Below are 22,149 nucleotides of genomic sequence, written 5' to 3'. Positions count from 1 at the left end.
AAATAGTATGATGCACAAAGGAAATGCAGATGGAATTTAATATTAATACATGTGAGACGCTGCATTTCTGTAAAATGGTTAAAAGTTGGGGAGGAGGAAGACCAACAGGATTTAAATTTCAGGTTAAAAAGGGAGTAAAAACAACCTCTCAAGTGTATGATGTAATCAATAAGGAATAATGGGATCAGACAAATTGAATTGAATTATAAAAGCAAGATATAACAGTAAATACGAAATCACACTAAGGTACAATTGGAGTATATCATGTAGTTTTCATCTCCACAGTTCATCTCCACATGTTGAGATTATAAAAACAACGCAACACAGAATGGTATCTAGTGTGAGGAATATTACAGCAGGATGGTATCTGGTATAAGGAAATATAATTGTGAATTTGGCAAAGATCCTGAGACAGCTCCTTCCAAATTCACAACCATGACCACAGGGTTGGAGGATTTGAGCTAGAGGGAGAGGTTGAATAGACTAGTGTCAAGATTAGAGTGGTGCTGGAAAGCACAGCAGGTCAGGAAAATCAACGTTTTGGGCAAAAGCCCTTCATGAGTATTCCTGCTCTTCAGATGCTGCCTGACCTGTTTGGCTTTTCCAGCACCACTCTAATTTTGACTCTAATCTCCAGCATTTACAATACCCACTTCCGCCTAGTTGAATAGGCTGCGGCTGTTTTCCCTGGAGCGTCGGAAGCTGAGGGGTGACCTTATAGAGGTTTATAAAATCATGAGGGGCATGGATAGGCTAAATAGACAAGGTCTTTTCCCTGAGGTGGGGGAGTCCAGAACTAGAGGGCACAGGTTTAGGGTGAGAGGGGAAAGATATAAAAGAGATCTAACGGGCAACTTTTTCACGCAAAGGGTGGTGTGTGTGTGGAATAGGCTGCCAGAGGAAGTGGTGGAGGCTAGTACAATTGCGACACTTAAAAGGCATCTGGATGGGTGTATGAATAGGAAGGGTTTGGAGGGATAGGGGCCAGGTGCTGGCAGGTGGGACTAGATTGGTTGGGATATCTGGTCAGCATGGATGAGTTGCACCAAAGGGTCTGTTTCCGTGCTGTACATTTCTATGACTCATGAGTCTATGACTCTATGGCTCTGTTTAGAAGGAGAAGAGTAGCAAATACATGGGAACATCCTCACCTGCAAGTTTCCCTCCCAGCCACTCAACATCCTGATTCGGAAATATATCGTGATTCCTTCATTATTGTTCGGTCAAAATTCCTCCATTGTGGATTTACGTACAACATGTGGTTGCAACAGTTCAAGGAGACAGTTTACCACCACCTTCTTAAGGCTAACTAGGAATAGGTAACAGATGCTGGCCCAGCCAGCAGCACTCACACCCCATGAGTGAATACAAAAAAAGAGTACAGAGCAAATTAAAAAGTTATTTGATAGAGATATTATGGAACACAACAGATTGAAATATGCTCTTTCCTACAATTGACTGACTTAGAATCAAGGGGCCCGAGGTAAGATGAACAAATTTAAATTTAGAATAGATAATAGAAGCGATCTTATTTTCTAGAAGGTTGTTAGACTTTGGAATGTACTACCAGAGATAGTGATTGAGGGAGACAGCATGTCAATATTTAATAACCGGTTAGATAGTGAACAAAGCAAATACATGGAATTAGCACTATTGGTCATATTGCAGATATACATCAAAACAGAATTATTGGGCTAAAGTTATCCATGGTATAATTATACATAATTCCATAAAGGAGAATATTTGTGTTCATAAGAATATAAAACCTTAAATGTTTAGAAATATTTTATTTTCAATATGGCTATTTTAGAAACTGTTTCAGGAGCAAATATTGACAAACTAGCCCAAAGGGAGGTTAAACAATGCTAAACATCCCAGCAATGCATTGCTCACACTTTTCAGTCTCTGCCAGCTCCGTTTGCAATCAACCTCCAACCCTTCAATTTACCCTTCTCTAAATCATGGTGGCATGATCAGTGCTCCTGAGCTAGCTCTTTTCATTGTTTTACTACATTACGTGATATTATTTTCTTTTAAATGAAAGATTACAATATTTTGTGGCTATTTTCCCAATGTTTATAATAACACGTTACACTTATCACGTGAATAGCCACCCTCTAGAAGGCATACAGAGAGAATTCCTGACATCCAAAACAGTCAGGTATATATTCACAGACACACATACACACACACTTCTCTCAGCAATACAAACTGCTACATATTTGGTTCCTCACGTATTTTTCTTAAGCTGTGCATCACCAATTCTGTGTACAATTTTGCATCCCATATTTCATTTGCTGGATATCTGAGCAAAGATAATGAGTTCAGGGGTCAAATAAAATCCTTAATCACTTCATTTTGGCTGACTGGATAGTTCAGATACTGTTCCTTAGCTAAGAGGCAAAAACGATGAATTATTGTAATTATATAAAATTAGATACAAAACTCCAAAGCCTTTTCTCTCCCTCCAGCACCTAATGTCAAAACCAACCTCAAACAAAAGAACCTTTTTTTAACAAGTTTGTTACCATGGAGTCTCGCGCTTTGACAGTCTCAGCCACAGCCTTCAAAATCCTCTCATGATGAATCAGAACAAATGTCGTTATTAAAAAGGGTGTCTCTGATCACCACCTTAGGCAGTCAGCCATTCAGAAACTGTAAAGCTGCGTTTCCCCGCACATTTATAGCTGACATTCAAACAGATCCATAGGACACTGGTCTTTGAACTGAACGGTTTGGCCCACCCTACCCGAGGCCAAATTACCCAGATAGGCTCCATTAGTGCTGGAACAATCCAATTATCATTGTTTACAGAAGTGTTTTGGATTACGATGATCCATTTTCTCACCCATTCTCCCAAGAATATACAATCCAGGTGCTGGACTGTTTCTTCTCTTCAATTGGTTGACTTTTTTGTGTGTGTCGCCATGCCGCCTAACACAGGAGACACAGAATTTGTCAAAATATTGCCTTTTCATCGCGTCACATTGAAACTGTGTGTTTACGATCTTGACTGACATGCCAGAAAAGTTCAACATGATGAGTATTTTCTTTCGCGTCTAAACGTTAATTGGCGTTTGTGTAATTGCTGTTTACAGCAAGGACTGACAAAACAACAGCTTTGTTTTAGAATCGTCTTCATCATGCTGCGCCCTTTTCCTAATTCCAACCGAAATCGTGTGAGTGGAACATGTTTACCTCGTGAACACTGCTGCAAAGAAACAGCTGGAGAAGTCTCATTTTGTTTGGTATAAACAAAACCTACACAGGAACAATCGCATACCAACAACAAGTACTCCACTAAAGTAATCTGCACCGTGCCTCCCATCCTCAATGGGTTGCTTTGCAAAAAGCAGACCGATCCACTGAGTGATTAAAATTCCTAACTACCTTCTTCTCTTCTGTTCCTCCACAGCCCGATATTCGAGATTCCCCCGTCAACGAAGAAGAACGGCTCTGACCAATGTTATCCTGTTGAGGTGACATCGTTTGACAGTGTATAATTCCTTAGTTGCCGCCTGAATTCATTACAGGGACAAGACAACTATTCACCAGACTAGGAGCTGAGATTCTGGGTGTTGTAGCTAACGGGACTTCATTCGAGTGAAAAGGAGTCTCTCTCTCTCACCCACACACACACACAGGAAGCTAATGGTCTCAGCAGTAGCTCCGAATTGCTGGCTATCTGACGATCTTGTTATTAAATAAGCTTAGTTAAAGCCAGCGTCATTGCTTTACCATGGATACTACTCTTCTCCTGTGTCAGGCTCTGGGTCTTAAAGACCTACGGGTTACATACTTTGCTGAATGCAAACATCAGTTGGAAATTTGCGCGTATTATAAATCTGGGTAGGCGCTCTCTACAGGTCCTGCCTGTCCTAACTCTTTATTCAGCAACCCGGCTCTCCTGTAAACCGAGCACAGAAATGAACTGGCTACCACAAACACGGTTACTCCTCTCTGCTTCCTTTTTGTATCTTATTGACAGCCAGAATAAACTCCTGTCTGATTAAAAACTGAACATAGCTTTACACATAATGCATTCTTTTCCCTCCCTGATTTCCAGTGTCGAGAAATCAATTCACTAATAAATGGATTGTCGTGAGGATTGAAATAAAATTCTGAGAATCAAGTTGCAGAATTTGGAAAAATGGGTTTATAGAAGTTGTAAAGAAGAGTCACTGGACTCCAAACATTAACTGTTTTCTCTCCACAGAAACTGCTAGACCTGTTGAGTCTTTGCTGCAATGTCTGTTTTTGTTTTCAAATGTGCTCGAGTCATTAAAAATAAGAAGAATCAGATTAATTTTCATCCTCCAGCCTTCAAAATTGCTGTGATTAACCCCTCCTGAAAAAGTCCAACAATAATCTTTCCACCTTTTCCATATACTGTCAAATCCCCAAGTTTTCATTCATCAGTGAAATATTTAAACATTTCAGTTGCTCCCAGTATCCTGTCCACCTATCTTATAACTCCTCCCTCTGTTCTCTGCTCAAAGACAGGTGCAACCCACAGAGCTGTGACCTCCATGATAGGTAAGGCAAAGAAATGGGTCCTGAATCCATCCCAGTTGGAACATTGATCAAACTCCATGTTGTTGGCACTAGTCTGATCCACACCAGCCTTCCAGGTCCTCAAGAAGTTCACAATGGATGCATGTGGACGCTGATTGTTATGGGTAGTGATGGTAGTGACTCCAATTTCACGGCTGACTAGGAATCTCTCATGCTCTTAACTGCCTGCCATAGGTATGTATTTGAAGGATTAATAAATTGACAAACAGCCTGTTTGGCCATGTTATGAAGTCCTGGAATGGAAATTGAACATAAAGATTCTGACTCAGATGCATGGATGCACCCACTGCACCTTTATATCATAAATCCCTCTTGACACCCATTCAACTCTATTCGTAGCTTGCCCTGGTCAAAGCAACCAAGACATCAATTATTGGTGTGACAGCAGAACTTTATTAATCCCTATTTGTATTTATGTTTTACAGAATTCAATACAGTTAGCCACTCAGGCATTCTGCACTCTCTCTTCCATCAGCCACTTCCTTGACTGCCCTAGCCTGATTCCACACTTAACCATCTCAATGGAATCAGCAAACCTATTGCAACACCTTCTGCTCTCATCTTTCATGGGCCCCTCAGTTGTATCCACAGGTAACATTCTTGCCCTCACTCTCCTCATTGATATGCTGTTCCTTGCAAACATCATTCATAGCCACAGGGCCAGCTTTTATACATAGCCAAGCATCTAAATCTTTCCCCTGTGCACCATCCTAACTCATTGACACCTTGGTCCTGGATTGAGCAATAACTCCCTTTAGCTGAAGGTCCGCAAATGCTACCAGAATCTCTGTGCGTTACCTTTAATCACCTCTCCTTGCTCTGGGAACCAGTCTTTGCAAACCTAACTGCATACAATATCAATATTCTGATTTAATCCTGAGATATTTCTCAAACCCTGTATTTTACCCACCACCAAAGTCCACTGATTTCCGCCTCCAACTTCCCTGGTCTCATTATCATTGCTGCTGCAACTTCATTGCCTTCAAACTTAACTCATCTTTTTTTTTCTCCAAATTCCTGAGTACCATCTTTGTCAATGTTTTAACACACTATCACTTGCATCATATCCTCCCATTAAATTCCTATCCCCAACGATACCTGTCTGCTTATCATCATCTCACATTCCCAGTACACTATTTTAACTTATAAGTATCTCTATCACTTCACTCCTCAACTTTCCTTATACCTTGGCTTGTAGCAATGCCAACATTCCTGTCAGTAGCCCTCCCTATGTCCAATCCACTCTTGCACCATATCATACAATGTTCTCTCGAAAACTGTTCACCTTAGTATTTACTTTTTACCTTCCTTCAAAATGAATTGATATTGCCCTGTATCATATCCCTGCATGTCCACTTATTTTTAATCTCTCAATATTTTGACAGAGTTCTTTAAATATTCAAGTTGTCACTTAATATCTTTATTTATATTGTTTCCCAATTCACAGTAAGGGTCCTGACTTAATTTATTTTCAGGAAAACTGTGTTAAGCTTTATTCACATATAAATTTTTGATATATTTATAACTATAATTTTCAAAACAAATGTCAGTTTCTGCACTATGGCTAATTTCAGTCCGGTTTCATTTAGGGAGTTCTTTAGGACCCAGTATGAGAAAGATTTCCAATGGATCAGAAATAAGCAAGCTGCCAGCATAGACATAAGCTGGGAGGAAAAATGTCTATCCATTTGAGACAATTGTGTGTAACTGGTATTTGATTTACACAGTTTTATGTTATATTTTGCTATGACCTCTTCCTTGACTAAACCATGATTTACTGATTGAAGTGGTGTGGGAGATGGCAACGACTCATACCAATTGTAAACTGCTAAAACACAAAAATAAAACACATGTTAGACAGAAGCATGACGCAATTGCCATTCTACAAAACTTGCTTTTACGTTTCATAGTTGTAACACAGCCCTTTTGGAGGCAAGCATTACTTGATGTGAAGTGCACATTACAAATTGTATTTATTTAATCATTTATTTATTGTCACCATAACCTTGGAGGGACATTGACATCATCTTGCTTCTTCTCTGGGTTTTTTTCAAACTCTCTCATTTCACTGCTAAATATTATCTCCCTATCCATTTTATTCCTTCTCACTCCTGTCTACACCCTCAATTTTTTCTTAAATTGTTGCCTGGTCAAGGATGTCACGTCTTTGTTTCCAATACTGAAAAATATAATGCTGAAGATCACAGCGGGTCATGCAGCATCCATGGAGAAAGAGCAAGCTAACGTTTCGAACCTGGATGACACTTCATTAGAGCTGTTTCCAATATCTGTATTTGGTTACTTTACTGTTTCTAACTGCGACTAGCAACCCTTCTGATTTCTGAACTTTTCTTTTGGCCTAAAGTTTTCATTTGTCTATCTAGTGGATTCTAAGCATCCTCCATCATACCCACATTTCCAAATCTCACCCTCAGCCTTCAAGTGCAACTCACACTTAAATAAAAAGCAAAAATTTACACTCGTCTTAGTCCTAGACAGTTTTTTTCAGTTTCATGTTGATGCTTTTGTACTTCCAGCTGCTACTTAAGTAACTGGTCACACTTCCTCTTGTTCATAAGGTAGCTGGGATTGTTTTATTCAGTGTCATTTTAATGTTTATCACTAAAACAAGATACTCAAATTTTTGCAATAAAAATCCCTATCTCCATGCTTCTGCATAAACATTTATATTTGCCTCATTTATGTTCAGTTCAAAGGGCTGACTTTTGACCAAGCCTTCCATTGTCTCTAGCTATTCCTTTGTTCTGGATGGAGTGTGGTGTCATCTGCTTGCCTGAGATTCCATTTCCTCTGATCTCCTTTGATGCAGCCACATCTATCTGGGAACTTTCTCTGCACCATCATGATTTCACAGAGATGTGGTTGCAGGGGGTTCAGGACTGGCAGTAAAACATTCAAGGATTTACAACTTATTGAAAAGACAGGGAGATGGGCAGAGGGGGTGGGGTTGCCTTGTTAGTTAAGAATAAAGGTAATTACAGTGGCATGAGAGAGGAACTGATGAAAGTTGACTGGAAGCAGAGCCTAGTGGGGAAGAAAGTAGAGCAACAATGGCAGGAATTTCTGGGTGCAATTGAGGACGCAGTACAGAGGTTCATCCCAAAGAAAAGAAAGATTATCTGGGAGGGGGTTAGACAGTCATAGCTGACAAAGGAAGTCATGAAATGTATCAAAGAAAAAGAGGGCCTATAAAGTGTCCAAGAGCACTGGGAAATCAGAAGATTGGGAAGACCACAAAAACAAACAGAGGAAAGCAGAGAGAGAAATACGGAAGGAGAGGGTCAAATATGAAGGTAAGCTAGCCAGTAATATTAGAAATGATAGTAAAAGTTTCTTTCAATACATAAGAAACAAACGACAGGCAAAAGTAGAGATTGGGCCTCTCCACATTGATGATGGAAAGCTAGTGCTGGGAGATAAGGAAATTGCTGAAGAACTTACTAAGTACTTTGATAAATGATAAATCTCCTGGCCCTGATGGACAACATCCTAGAGTTCTGAGAGAGGTGGCTGAGAAAATAGCCGAGGTGCTGACTGTGATCTTTCAAAAATCACTGGCATCAGGGAAAATCCTAGATGATTGGAAAAACACTGTTGTAACTCCCTTGTTCAAGAAAGGATCAAGACAAAAGCTTTGGAACAACTTACGATGGAGCCAACAAGGGAGCAGGCAATTCTGGACTTGGGTCTATGTAATGAGCCAGACTTAATAAAAGATCTTAAAGTAAGGGAACACTTAGGAGGCAGTGATCATGATATGGTGGAGTTCAGTCTGCAGTTTGAAAGAGAGAAAGCAAAATCAGATATAATGGTGTTACAGTTAAATAAAGGTAATTACAGGGGCATGAGAGAGGAACTGATGAAAGTCAACTGGAAGCAGAGCCTAGTGAAGCAGAGCCAAAAGGTGGAATTATAGGCTAATTAGCCTAACCTCAGTTGTAGGTAAAATTCTAGAATCCATCATTGAGGATGAGTTTTCTAAATTCTTGGAAGTGCAGGGTCAGATTAGAACAAGTCAGCATGGATTTAGTAAGGGGAGGTCATCACCTGACAAACCTGTTAGAATTCTTTGAAGAGGTAACAAGTAGGTTAGACCAGGGAAACCCAGTGGATGTTATCTATCTAGACTTCCAAAAGGCCTTTGATAAGGTGCCTCACAGGAGACTGCTGAGTAAAGTGAGGGCCTATGGTGTTCGAGGTGAGCTACTGGCATGGATTGGGGATTGGCTGTCTGACAAAAGGCATAGAGTTGGGAGAAAGGGTTCTTTTTTGGAATGGCAGCTGGTGACAAGTGGGGTCCCGCAGGGTTCAGTGTTTGGGCCACAGCTGTTCACTTTATATATTAATGACCTGGATGAAGGGACTGGGGCATTCTGGCAAAATTCACCGATGATACGAAGTTAGACAGACAGACAGGTAGTACTGAGGAGGTGGGGAGGCTGCAGAAAGATTTAGAAAGTTTAGCTGAGTGGTCCAAGAAATCACTGATGAAATTCAACATGAGCAAGTGCGAGGTCTTGCACTTTGGGAAAAAGAATAAAGGCGTGGACTATTTTTAAAATGGTGAGAAAATTCATAAAACCAAAGTACAAAGAGATCTGGGAGTGCTAGTCCAGGATTCTCTAAAGGTTGAGTCCGTGATTAAGAAAGCAAATGTAATGTTGTCATTTATCTCAAGAGGATTCAAATATAAAAGCAGCCATGTGCTTCTGAGACTTTATAAAGCTCTAGTTCGGCCCCTTTAGAATACTGTGTCCAATATTGGGCCCCACACCTCAGAAAGAACATACTGGCACTGTAACGTGTCCAGCGGAGATTCACATGGTTGATCCCTGGAATGGTTGGTCTAACATATGATGATCGGCTGAGGATCCTGGGATTGTATTCATTAGAGTTTAGAAGATGTGCAGGTCAGGTGAATTGGCCATGCTAAATTGCCCGTAGTGTTAAGTAAGGGGTAAATGTAGGGGTATGGGTGGGTTGCGCTTCGGCGGATCGGTGTGGACTTGTTGGGCCGAAGGGCCTGTTTCCACACTGTAATGTAATGTAATCTAAAAAAGGTTGAGGGTAAATCTAATAGAAACTTACAGGATAATGCATGGCTTAGAAAGGGTGGAAGCTGGGTAGTTGTTTCTGTTAGGCAGGGAGACCATGGGCACAGCCTTAAAATTAGAGGGGGTCAATTTAGAATGGAAATGAGGAGATATTTCTTCAGCCAGAGATTGGTGGGCCTGTGTAGTAGCACAGAGCACATTGGACGCTGGGACATTGGGTGAATTCAAGGCAGATAAATTCTTGATCTCGCAAGGAATTAAGGGCTATGGGGAGAGTGTGGGTAAGTGGAATTGAAACACCCATCAGCCATAATTAAATGACAGAGTGAACTCAATGGGCTAAATGGCCTTGCATCCACTCCTATGTCTTATTGTCTTAAGGTCTTATGGTCTTATTATTTTCTCTTTCGCTGCATTAAGCAGCATGGATGACAGAGGCATGCCTGATATGCTCCCTTCTCAAACTAGAATTGGTTTGTGTGCCCAACACTAACTCTGACAACACCTGAAAACATTTCTGTGTAGCTCATATGTCAGGCGCCCATGATTTTGGGTGCATCAAAGTCTGTAATTGTCTCCGATTGGATCTAAAACTTTACCTGTCATCCACAATACTAAGCTGCCCCCATTTATCAAGATCTCTTTTCTGTTGCTGTCCCAGGGGTTTTGATGACCCTTCAGCCTCACCCAATCCACTACACTCACTTTTGCTACCTCATTTGAAGCCCTTCATCTGAAGCAGCATTAATTTGCTCACTTTAGTCCAGAGCCCATAATTCTCAGATTCCTATATATTGGATGACTCTCTAGTCCTCCCATGTAAACATCAAAGTAATTACAACCTACTTGAGCTTCCCCTTCAAAGGTTCCAAGTCCCCTTTAGAGGCAGCATTACAGCTCAATGGTTAGCACTGCTGCCTCACAGTGTCAGGATCCGGATTCGATTCCAACTTCAGGCAACTGTCTGTGTGGAGTTTGCACGTTCTCCACATGTCTGCGCAGGTTTCTTCTGAGTGCTCCAGTTTCCTCCCACAGTCCAAAGATGTACAGGTTATGTGGATTAGGCATGAGAAATGCAAGGGTTACAGGGATAGGGTATGGCAGTGGGTCTGGGATCCTATTCAGAGGGTTGGCGTGGTCTCGATTAGCCAAATGGCCTGTTTCCACAGTGTAGGACTTCTATGATTCTATGTCTTACCCTGTTATCTTCAAATGTTCTCTATTACTGATCCCAATCCGTCAGCAACCCAGTATATTGAAGCCCATCCTCAACACTGATATGCTTGTTTTCCACACAACTGCACGGACTGCCCCCTGACAACTCCTCTGTCTATTGGTGCCCATATCCAAAGCCATATGCTGACTTTGCAGGACACACCCAACTGGCCATAACATACCCCACATTGATTTCTCAACAGCATCCTGATCACTGTACATGCAACTCTTGGACTTGCATGGTCTCTTAGACTGTCCAAAACTTGGAAGGACATCGGTCCAAGTGATTGACTGATTGGTCAACTCCATGAACTGGACTGAGATTTGCCTGTTGATTGACTGTGGTAGTACCCCTACACAGACTGAAACCCACCCTCACCCCACTAAACACTCATCTCCTTTCTCCATGCAGTATGTTTCCTTGTGAGCCTCTAGTAAATTACATTTAAAAGACAACTGGACAGGTACATGGATAGGAAAGGTTTAGAGAGACATGGGTCAAACACAGGCAAATGGGACTAATTCAGCTTAGTAAACCTGGTCGGCATAGACGAGTTAAGCCCAAGGGCTGCTTCTTTGCTATATGACTCGATGACTCTACATAATGTGGCTCTGATTGATGGAGCATCATTCCATATAATGGCATGTCCACTCCTGTCTGACTAATGCATTTGCTCTTCAGAGTTTTGCACCACCGCAAGCTGTATGCCTCTCCTCCTGTTTTGAAAAGTGTGGTGCTAGAAAAGCACAGCAGGTCAGGCAGCATCCTGGGAGCAGGAGAATCAACGTTTCAGGCATAAGCCCTTCACCAGGAATGTGAAGGGGCTGAGAGATAAACGGGAAGGTGGGGGTGGGTGTGAGGTAGCTGGGAAGGCAATAGGTAGATGCAGGTGGGGGCGATGGTGATAAGTCAGAGGAGAAGGTGAAGCGGATAGATGGGAGTCTATGCAGGAGAAGTTGGTTGCGTAGGCATGTGCTGAGGAAGGAGACATGGCTGTAGTAGCAGGTTTGCTTCAGGATGTGACAGAAGAGCTGTCCTTCTGTGCTAAAAAGCAGGCTGAGACTCAGAAGCTGCTTGCCTCCACACCAGAGTTAAAGACTTTGTGTGCGAAAAAGAAGGCTGTGACCTAGAACATGAATATTGAATGTAAAAGCAGAGATCAACTTCTGAGGCTCTATTAGGCTCTGGTAAGACCACATTTGGAGTATTGCACACAATTTTGGGCCCCATATCTTAAGAAGGAAGTACTGGCCTTGGAGCGTGTTCACAGGAGGTTCACGAGAATGGTCCCATGAATGAAAATCTTAACATATGAGGAATGTCTGAGGACATCCGGACCTATACTCAATGGAGTTTAGAAGGATGAAGGGGGATCTAATTGAAACATACAGAATAGTGAATGGCCTGGACAGAGTAGATATTGGGAAGATGTTTCCATTGGAAGGACAGACTAGGACCTGAGGGCACTGCCTTAGAGTTAAGGGAAAACCAATTAGAATGGAGATAAGGAGAAACTTCTTCAGCCAGAGAGTGGTGAATGTATGGAATTCATTGCCACTGAAGGCTGTGCAGGTCCATCACTGAGTGTATTTAAGATTGATATGATTTGGAGATGCCGGTGTTGGACTGGGGTGTACAAAGTTAAAAATCACACAACACCCGGTTATAGTCCAACAGGTTTAATTGGAAGCACACTAGCTTTCGGAGCGATGCTCCTTCATCAGGTGATAGTGGAGGGCTCCATCGTAACACAGAATTTATAGCAAAAATTTACAGTGTGATGTAACTGAAATTATACATTGAAAAATTGATTGTCTGTTAAGCCTTTCATCTGTTAGAATACAGTGATAGTTTCACTTCTTTCATGTGTAAATCACAAAACCTTTTTTTTAAAGTTGCATTCTCGGATTAGCTGTTAACAATGGTGATAGCTAGACAATATGATTGAAGGTGTTGGCCCCCTGTGTTCTCTGTCTATGACCTGATGTTTAGATTGATTCTAATCTAAAAAGTGAGATAACGGAGTTTTACATAAATTCATGCAGCTTTTGAGCTCAGAGTTCTACATGAATTCATGCAGTTTTTGAGCAAAGTACAAAGTAACTCTGCAAGTACAAATTCACCCCACAAAATATATGTGTGCATGTGGGTCTTTGTCTGTCTGTGTGTGTCTGTCTGTCTGGGGTGGGGGTTGTGAGTGTGTGAGAAAGTGTGTGTGTAGTGAGTGCAGAGTGTCTTAAGTCTGTGAGGGGGTGCATGTGTGAGTGTGGGAGTGTGTGTGTCTATAAGGGTGTGTGTGGGTGTCTGTGTGCGCGTCTGTGTGCACCTGTGTCCGTGTGTGCGTGTGTAGGAATGTCTGTGTGTGTGTGTAGTGCAATGGTGATCACCTGTAATGTGACATGAACCCAAGGTCCCGGTTGAGGCCCTCCCTATGGGTACCGAACTTAGCTAACAGCGTCTGCTCAATCACTTTTCTCTGCTGCCTGTCCCGAAGTCCACCTTGGAGGATGGTCACCCGAAGGTCCAAGGCTGAATGTCCTGGACCACTGAAGTGTTCCCCAACTGAGAGGGAACCCTCTTGTCTGTTGATTGTTGTGCGGTGCCCATTCATCCGTTGTCGTAGCCTTTGCTCGGTTTCCCCAATGTCCCATGCCTCCAGGCATCCTTGCCTGAAACGTATAAGATCGACAACGTTGGTTGAGTCACATGAGTACCTGCCATGTACAAGGTGGGAGGTGTTCCCACGCGTAATAGTGGTATCTATGTCCACAATCTGACACGTCTTGCTGCGTCCACCGTGACAGGGTTGTATGGAGTTGTCCTGAGAGCCGGGCAGTTTGCCACGAACAATGATCTGTTTGAGGTTTGGCGGTTGTTTAAAGGCAAGTAGTGGAGGTGTGGGGAAGGTCTTGGTGAGGTGCTCATCATCATTGATAATGTGTTGCAGGTCACGAAGAACATGGTGTAATTTTTCAGCTCCTGGGAAGTACTGCAACTGACAGTATCACTATCACCTGATGAAGGAGCGTCGCTCCGAAAGCTAATGTGCTTCCAATTAAACCAGTTGGACTATAACCTGGTGTTATGCAATTTTTAAGATTGAGATAGATAGCTTCCTGAGTATCAAGGGGATAAAGGTTACAGGGGGAAAATGGGAGAATGGGATTGAGAAACATATCAGCCACACTTGAATGGCAGAGCACACTCAATGGGCTGATTAGCCTAATTTCTGCTCCTATGTCTTGTGGTCTTACGCCTGGCACCATACTAATACTAACAATTCTATATAGATATGTAAGATGTGAGGTTGGCTCACTGAGCAAATCCACCTGCCAGCAGCATGAAAGTCTTGCCGCCTGAAAGTACATGCTTCAAGTCCAGAAGTTATGACTGATTTAGACCAAGTGCAAGTGTGATGATGCTGTGAGACTGGTGCTTTGCCACTGCCAAGTTGCATTGTTGAAGAGTCCAGGAAGAGTGTGACCTTTGAACTTGGAAGCACCCTGTGCAGAAGAACAGGTTCCATGTAAAGAGAATGTACATGGCCTGCCAAGCCATTTTCTGAGATACAATAGATATGGGCGCCAGTAATGACCAGGTACCAGCTCTATTTTGCCAGTCGGGTTTTTGAGAGTCAGATTTCTCAATTGCGGAGAGGAAACTTGGAAATGTGTTGTCAAGACAATGGGTTGAGATACTACTGAGATGCAATACATGGAAATGAGCTTTTCAATACCCAACAACAAGATTCTAAACTCACCATCCAAGGTTTGACAATTTACTCGGACTTCTTTTTCTTGACAGGGAGAATCTTATTTTTAACTCTTACCCAACGAAGTCCTCTCACTCACCACTATTTTTTCCATCTCAGAGGGAAGAAAGATCAGTCCTGTATCTATTTGGTTAGAATTATGAAATAGAATTGGTGCTGTTATGTTGATCACTGTTTACTCGAGAATCTCAAATATTAAGAAGAAGACAGTGACATTCATTTATCAGCAAAACACAGAGAAAGGTTAAAATTAGAGATTATGGTAATATTCGAAATGTCAATTTCCCTAATATAAATTAGAGGAAACAAAGCAAAAGGTGACTGTAAAGAATTCTCAAAGATGTTCAGAAGAATGTTCTTAAAATGTTTCCAGTCAAATGAGAAAGAAAGCTGTGTTGAATCTGGTTCTGGGTAATAAAGTAGGGCAAGTAGACTTTGTTGCAGTGGGTCAATGTCTGTGTATAGAATTATAGCATAATTAGATTTAAGACAGATAAAGATTGCACCAAATTAAAATCAAAAGTGAACGTATCCCACTGGAAAAGAGACAATTTCAATGTTTCGAGAAGGGATTTAATTCAGACAAACTGAAAACTAAAATTGGCCAGGCAGAGATACATTGGACATAATTCAACCCACATTAGCCCTCAAGTCATACAGCATGGAAACAGACTCTTTGGTCCAACTAGTCCACGCTGACCACGTTCCCAAACTAAATTAGTGCTACTTGCCACAAAAACAGAAATTGCTGGAAAAGCACAGTAGGTTTGGCAGCATGTACGGAGAGAAATCAGAGTTAATGTTTCAGTTCGAATGTCCTTTCCTCAAAATCGTTCTGAGGAAGGATCACTAGACCAAAACATTAACTCTGATTTCTCTCCATAGATGCTGCCCGACCTGCTGTGCTTTTCCAGCAAATTCTGCTTTTGTTTCTGATTTACAGAATTTGTAGTTCTTTCGGTTTTTATTTAATCCCGCTTGCCTGCATTTGGCCCATATCCCTCTAAACCTTTCCTATTCATGTATTTATCCAAATGTTTTTCAAATGTTGTAACTGCACCTTCATCCACCACTTCCTCTGACAGTTCATTCTGCCCACAAACCACTGTCTGTCTAAAGAAATTGCCACTCATATCTTTTTTAAAACTTTCTCTTCTCACCTTAAAAATATGTGCCCTAGTTTTGAATTCACCCACCCTAGGAAAAAGACCTTTGCTATTCACCTTAGCTATGCCACTCATGGTTTTATAAAACTCTATAAAGCCACCCCTCAACCTCTTACATTCCAATAAAAACGGTCCCAGCAAATCCAGCCTCTCCTTATAACTCAAACCCTTCATTCCTGGCAAGATCTTGGTAAATATTTTCTGAATCCTCTCAAATTTAATAATGTCCTTCTTATAACAGGGTGATGAGAACTGCACACAGTACTCCAGAAGAGGCCTCACTAACATCCTGTACAAGCTCAACATGACATTCAAACTGCTATACTCAAAGATCTGAGTAATGAAGGCAACTGTGCCAAATGCTTTCTTAACCATCCTGTCTACCTGTAACCCAACTTTCAAAGAATTATGTATCTGGACCCCGAGGTCACTCTGTGCTACAATAATACCCAATACCCTACCATTAATTGCATAAGTCCTGCTTTTGCTTATTTTACCAAAATACAAAACCTCGCATCTATCCAAATTAAATTCCATCTGTCACTTCTCAGCCCATTGACCCAATTGATCAAGATCTCTTTCTATTCTTAGATAACCTTCTTCACTACCCAGATATCATCAATTTTGGTGACATCTGCAAATTTACTAACCATGCCTCCCATATTTTCATCCAAATCATTTATACAAATGACAAACAATAGTGTACCCAGTACCGATCCCTGTGGACCACCACTAGTCACTGGCCTCCAGTCCGTAAAACCACCCTCCACCATCAGCCTCTGTCTTTTACCATCAAGCCAATTTTGCATCCAATTGGCAAGCTCACCGTGAATCCCATGTGACCTAACTTTACTAATTAGTCTATCATGTGGAAATTTATCAAAGGTTTTACTAAAGTCCATATCCACAATGTCTACCTCTCTGCCCTCATCAATCTTTTTATTTACTTCCTCAAAAAACTCAAACAAGTTTGTGAGACACGATTTCTCATGCACAAAGCCATGCTGACTGACCTTGATCATTGTTTGACTCTCGAAAAGCATGTAAATCCTATCTTTCAGGATCACCTCCAACGACATACCCATCTCTGATGTCAGACTCACAGGTCTATAGTTTCCAAGCTTCTCCTTCCAGCCTTCCTTCACTAAAAACACAACATTAGCCACCCTCCAGTCCTCCGTCACCTCACCTGTGGTTATAGACAATACAAATATTTCTCCTAGGGGCTCTGCAATTTCTTCCCTTAACTTCCTACAAGACCCTGGGATACCCTTAGGCAGGTGCTGGATATTTACTCACCTTTATGTTTTCTAAGACACTTTGTCTTCTGTAACGTGAACTGTTTTCAAAACATCAGTATTTATTTCCCTGAGTTCCGTAGCCTGTATTTCTTTCTTCACAGTAAAATCTGACTCGAAATATTCATTTAGTATCTCTCCCGTTTCCTGAGGTGCATGCATAGATGATGTCGTTGATCTTTAAGGGGCACTCTTCCCTCTCTAGTTGCTCTTTTGCTCTGAATGTACTGGTAGAATCTCTTTGGATTATCCTTAACCTTATCTGCCAAAGCTATCTTGTGATTTGCTCTCCACATTTCCCTTTTAAGAATGCCTCTACGCACTTTATATTCTGCAAGAGATTCATTTGATTTGAGTTGTCTATGTCTAATAAATAATTCTTTCTTATTCTTGACTAAAATCTCAGTATCTTTATTCATACATTGTTCCCTACTTTTACCAGTCTTACCCTTCACTATAACAGGAACATAATACCTTGGATTTCTCGTTATCTCACTTTTGAAAGCCTCCCACTTGTAAGTCGCCCCTTCACCTGCGAACAGTCTACTCCAATCAACTTTTGAAAATTGTCTCATACCATTAAAATTTGCCTTACTCCAATTAATAACTTTAACTTTATAGAAGGGTTATTCTTTTCCATAACTATTTTAAAACTAATAGAATTATGATCACTCATCCCAAAGTGTTCCCTTGCTAACATTTCAGTCACTTGCCCTGCCTTATTTCCCAAGAGAAGATCAGGTTTTGTTCCTTCTCTCGTAGAGACATTTACATATTGATAAAGAAAATTTTCTTGAACACATTTAACAAATTCCTCACCATCTAAACCTTTAACACAATGGTAGTCCCAGTCTATATTTGGAAAATTAAAATGCCCTACTATTACAGCCCTGTTATTCTCACATTTATCTGAGATCGCTCTACATATCTGCTCCCCAATTTCCCGCTGACTATCATGCACCCTATAATATAATCCCATCAAGATGATCATCCTTTTCTTATTTCTAATTTTTACCCATATAGTTTCATTGGATGATCCCTCAGAAATATCCTCTCTAATTACAGTAGTAATCTTTTTCCAGAATCAAAATATCCACTTCCCCTTCTCTCTTGCCTCCCTTTTTATCCTTCCGAAAGCATTTAAAACCTGGAGCACTGAACTGCCAGTCCTGTCCTCCCCTCAACTAAATCTCTGTAATAGCTATGATGTCCAAGTCCCATGTTCCCATACATGCCCAGCATTCATCAGCCTTACCTGTAAGACCCTTTGCATTGAAATAAATGCAGTTTAGCTCTCCAGAGTTACCTCATTCTCTGCCTTGCTCTTTCTACCTTTTCTAACCAAATTGCTCTTTTCTGAATCAGAACCATCCTCATTTGTCTTTCTATTTTTACTGGTACTTAGGAAACGCTCACACTCCCTCTTGACTAAGTTAAAGGCTCCCAAAATAGAACTAGCAAATCTCCTCGCCAGGATAGTTGTCCCTTTCCATTTCAGGTGAAGCCCTTCCCTTCTGAACAGATCATTTCTGCCCCAAAAGAGATCCCACTGATCTAAAAATCTGAATCCTTGCACATTGCACCATCTCTTCAGTCATTGATTTGTCTGCCCTATCTTTTTATTCAAATTCTCATTAGAACGTGGCAGCGCCAATAAACCAGATTACTACCTTTGAGGTTCTGCTTTTTAGCCTTCTACCTAATCTTATATATTCACTCTGCAAAGCCTTACTCCTTTCCCTATGTCATTCCTACTAATATCTACGACACCTTCCGGCTTTTCACTCTCCCTTTGACAATGTGCTTCAACTATTTTGAGATGTCCTTAACCCTGGCACCAGGAAGGCAACATATGTATTTCTAAGTCAGGATGGTGAGTGACTTGGCCAGGATCTTCTAGGTGGTAATGTTCCCATGTTTTTGCTGCTCTTGTCCTTCTGGATTGAAGTCATCATGGGTGTGGAAGATGCTGTCTCAGGATCTTTGGTGAAGAAATTAGAAGTTATGTTGCTGAATTTGTGAATTTATTCAGGATTCATTTCAGGAATACACCAAACGTAGATACGTGCTGAAGGATCAGATAATGAAATGATGGAATATGGGTCACAAAAGTAGCAACTGGAATTCAATGCTAATAAAGTTGAGATGACACATTTCAGTAAAATGTAAAAGGACTGCTGCAATTAAGCTCTGAATGGAAATAGGTTAAGAAGTGGGTTAAGATAGGTTAAGCAAAGGGATTTCAGAGTATAAATTCACAAGATGTTAAAAACAGTGGCTCAATTTGACAAGGCTGTATAAAGAAAAATCAATGCAATTCTGTATTTTTTGAGGAATTATAAAATTTCAAAACCAAGAGAGATCAGTTGGTATAAAATCGTAATAAGATCTCACTTAGACTATTGTGTGAGGTGCTGGGGCATAGATGTTGGATTGCTAGTGACTGTGTAAGCCCCTTTGAGCACTGATATTCACAGTTACAGTGGACACAAGGCACAAGGCACCATGGATTGCTGGTCTCCTAACATAGAGTTCATGACTCAGTCTGAGCTGTCACAGCAGCACTCAGACAATGGGTGCAGAAAGCTAAAACCTACTATCAAATACTGATTCACAGCTGGGTCAACAAGTGGCCATTAATTTCACATTGGAAAAGATGGGCTTCAAACTCTGTATGAATCTTTCTTCCATGCTATGGTCAGCCTACTCACTGCTCCTTGACAATGGCAGTAGCTTATCTGGCAAGCCTGTCAATGCACCAAGCACCTCCATGTGTATATGCTTCAGCCTTTTCCCCATTTGTATCTAGTACAAAAGAAAATAGCTACATTTGTTGGACATCAATCATCTCAGCCATAACACCAAGCAGGCGTTCCTGAGCACTGTGTCCTAGGACCAACCATCCTAATCCTACCAGCTATCTCTTGTTAGTTACTGTTTTCCTCATCAGGAGCAGTGATACCAACTATTGACAAGTTTGTAAATGTTATGTTTGGTTATGTTATGGTTTACATTATCTGATGATTATCTGTGATTTTCTTTATTTTACTAGAGTACTATCAGACCTACCTGGAAAATACACACAATTACATCAATAGGATTTTTATGGAATGAAATAATTGCTGATTCATTTGAAAAGTCCTGAATTAAAACACAACATTTTGCTGTCGAGAAGGTTCACAGGGCATATGTGTGACCATAAATATCATTTTGATCTTTTCCCCATTTCTGCTCAGGATCAACTTGTTTGTGAAGTTCTTTCATTTCCCCCTACTTTTGAAGTAACGGTTCAAAAGGAGAACGCAATTCAATTTGGGCCCAATTCTAATTGAGAGATGTTATGGGCTAATCCCAGTACCATGTGCTATTAAGAGTAGAAATAAGAGGATAGGGCTGATGAATGTGTAGTTAAGGAGCCGGTGGAAGGGGCAAGGATTCACATTTTTGGACCATTTTTGGGATACAAATGACATGTATAAGAAGGACGGGTTGCACCTGAATTGGAAGGGAACCAATATCCTGGCAGGGCGATTTGCTATAGCTACTCGGGAGGATTTAATCACTAAGTGGGGTGGTGGGGGACCCAAACAGATAGTGAGAAAAGAGATAAATCTGAGGCTGGTACAGTAGAAAAGTGGAGCAAGTTAAATAGTCAGGGAGACAAGAGTATAGCAGAGAACAAGATAACAAATTAAACTGCATTTGTTTCAATGCAAGTAGCCTGACAGGTAAGGCAGATGAACTTAGGGCATGGTTGGGAACATGAAACTGGAATATCATAGTGATTACAGAACATGGAGGGGCAGGGCTGGCAGCTTAATGTCGATGCTATTGAAAGGATAGAAAGGGAGGATATTCCTGTCCAGTGAGATTATATGGTGGCGGTGGAGGGTTGTTTTTTAAACTGGAGGCCTGTGACCAGTGGAGTGCCACAATAATCAGTGCTGGGTCCTCTATTTTTTGTCATTTACATAAATGATTTGGATGCGAGCATAAGAGGTACAGTTAGTAAGTTTGCAATGACACCAAAATTGGAGGTGTAGTGGACAGCGAAGAGGGTTACCTCAGATTACAACAGGATCTGGACCAGATGGGCCAATGGACTGAGAAGTGGCAGATGGAGTTTAATTCAGAAAAATGCAAGGTGCTGCATTTTGGGAAAGCAAATCTTAGCAGGACTTATACTCTAAATGGTAAAGTCCTAGGGAGTGTTGCTGAACAAAGAGACCTTGGTGTGCAGGTTCATAGCTCCTTGACAAGTCAGGGAACTATAGACCGGTGAGCCTGACCTCGGTGGTGGGCAAGTTGTTGGAGGGAATCCTGAGGGACAGGATGTTCATTTATTTGGAAAGGTAAGGACTGATTTGGGATAGTCAACATGGCTTTGTGCATGGGAAATCATGTCTCACAAGGACTTGGATGGGAAGGAAGTTTTTAGGGCTGACTTCAGAACAGGTTACATTATCCCTTTCGTTTTCCCCTAAATTTAAAACTATGTTAAAGACACAATAATCTTATACACTAAGTAGTTGCAATATCAGTCAATCTATGATAAACTATACATTCCAACAATTTACGTACAATGGACATTTGACCTTCAGATTTATAATTTCTTGATTTCTCTCACTCAATTTCCTTGAAGTTACATTTGTAATTTCCCAATCTAAAAGAACACTGTATGTACTGAGAGAACTTTGGATGTTTATGGCTAAATTATCGCAATTTCTTAGCTGTGTTGATTTTTGAATGAGATGCGAACCCACTGTCCATCCTTTCAAGTGAGTGGAAAGATCCCAAAACAATACTTGAAGAAGAAAGTGGTCCCTCCTGGATTCCTGGCCAGAATCTATTTGTCAGCCAACATCGGAAACACAAATTCTCTAATAATTTCTCTCAATGCTGTTTGTGAGGCCTTATTGAATGTAATCTGGTCGATGTGTTTACGCAGGACTGCCTGTTACCACAAGTCAGCATTTCGGTTTCAGGGCAAATGGAGCAGAAACCCAGTACATCCAGGTTCTCTCAAACTGTTGTGACCACACCCGCA

The 22,149-nt window shown here is 41.1% G+C and overlaps 1 protein-coding gene across 2 annotated transcripts in view; it reads right to left on the bottom strand.

Annotated features, from left to right (window-relative positions):
- arhgap20 (Rho GTPase activating protein 20) overlaps positions 1-3,781 on the bottom strand; it is a 105,212-nt gene extending 101,431 nt beyond the window's left edge. Inside the window, exon 1 of one of the 2 annotated variants that reach the window (XM_072577445.1) lies at positions 3,391-3,781. In XM_072577445.1, the coding sequence (XP_072433546.1) occupies positions 3,391-3,486 (96 nt within the window). In that variant the 5' untranslated portion in view covers positions 3,487-3,781. The remainder of the gene's footprint in view (positions 1-3,390) is intronic. The other variant, XM_072577446.1, reaches the window with a different exon arrangement.
- Between the last annotated feature and the right edge of the window lie 18,368 nt (positions 3,782-22,149).

This window comes from Chiloscyllium punctatum, chromosome 9 (genome assembly GCF_047496795.1).
Source record: "Chiloscyllium punctatum isolate Juve2018m chromosome 9, sChiPun1.3, whole genome shotgun sequence".
Lineage (NCBI taxonomy): Eukaryota > Metazoa > Chordata > Chondrichthyes > Orectolobiformes > Hemiscylliidae > Chiloscyllium > Chiloscyllium punctatum.
Note: the sequence above shows the minus strand (reverse complement) of the source record. Positions and strands in the feature narration are given on the sequence as shown.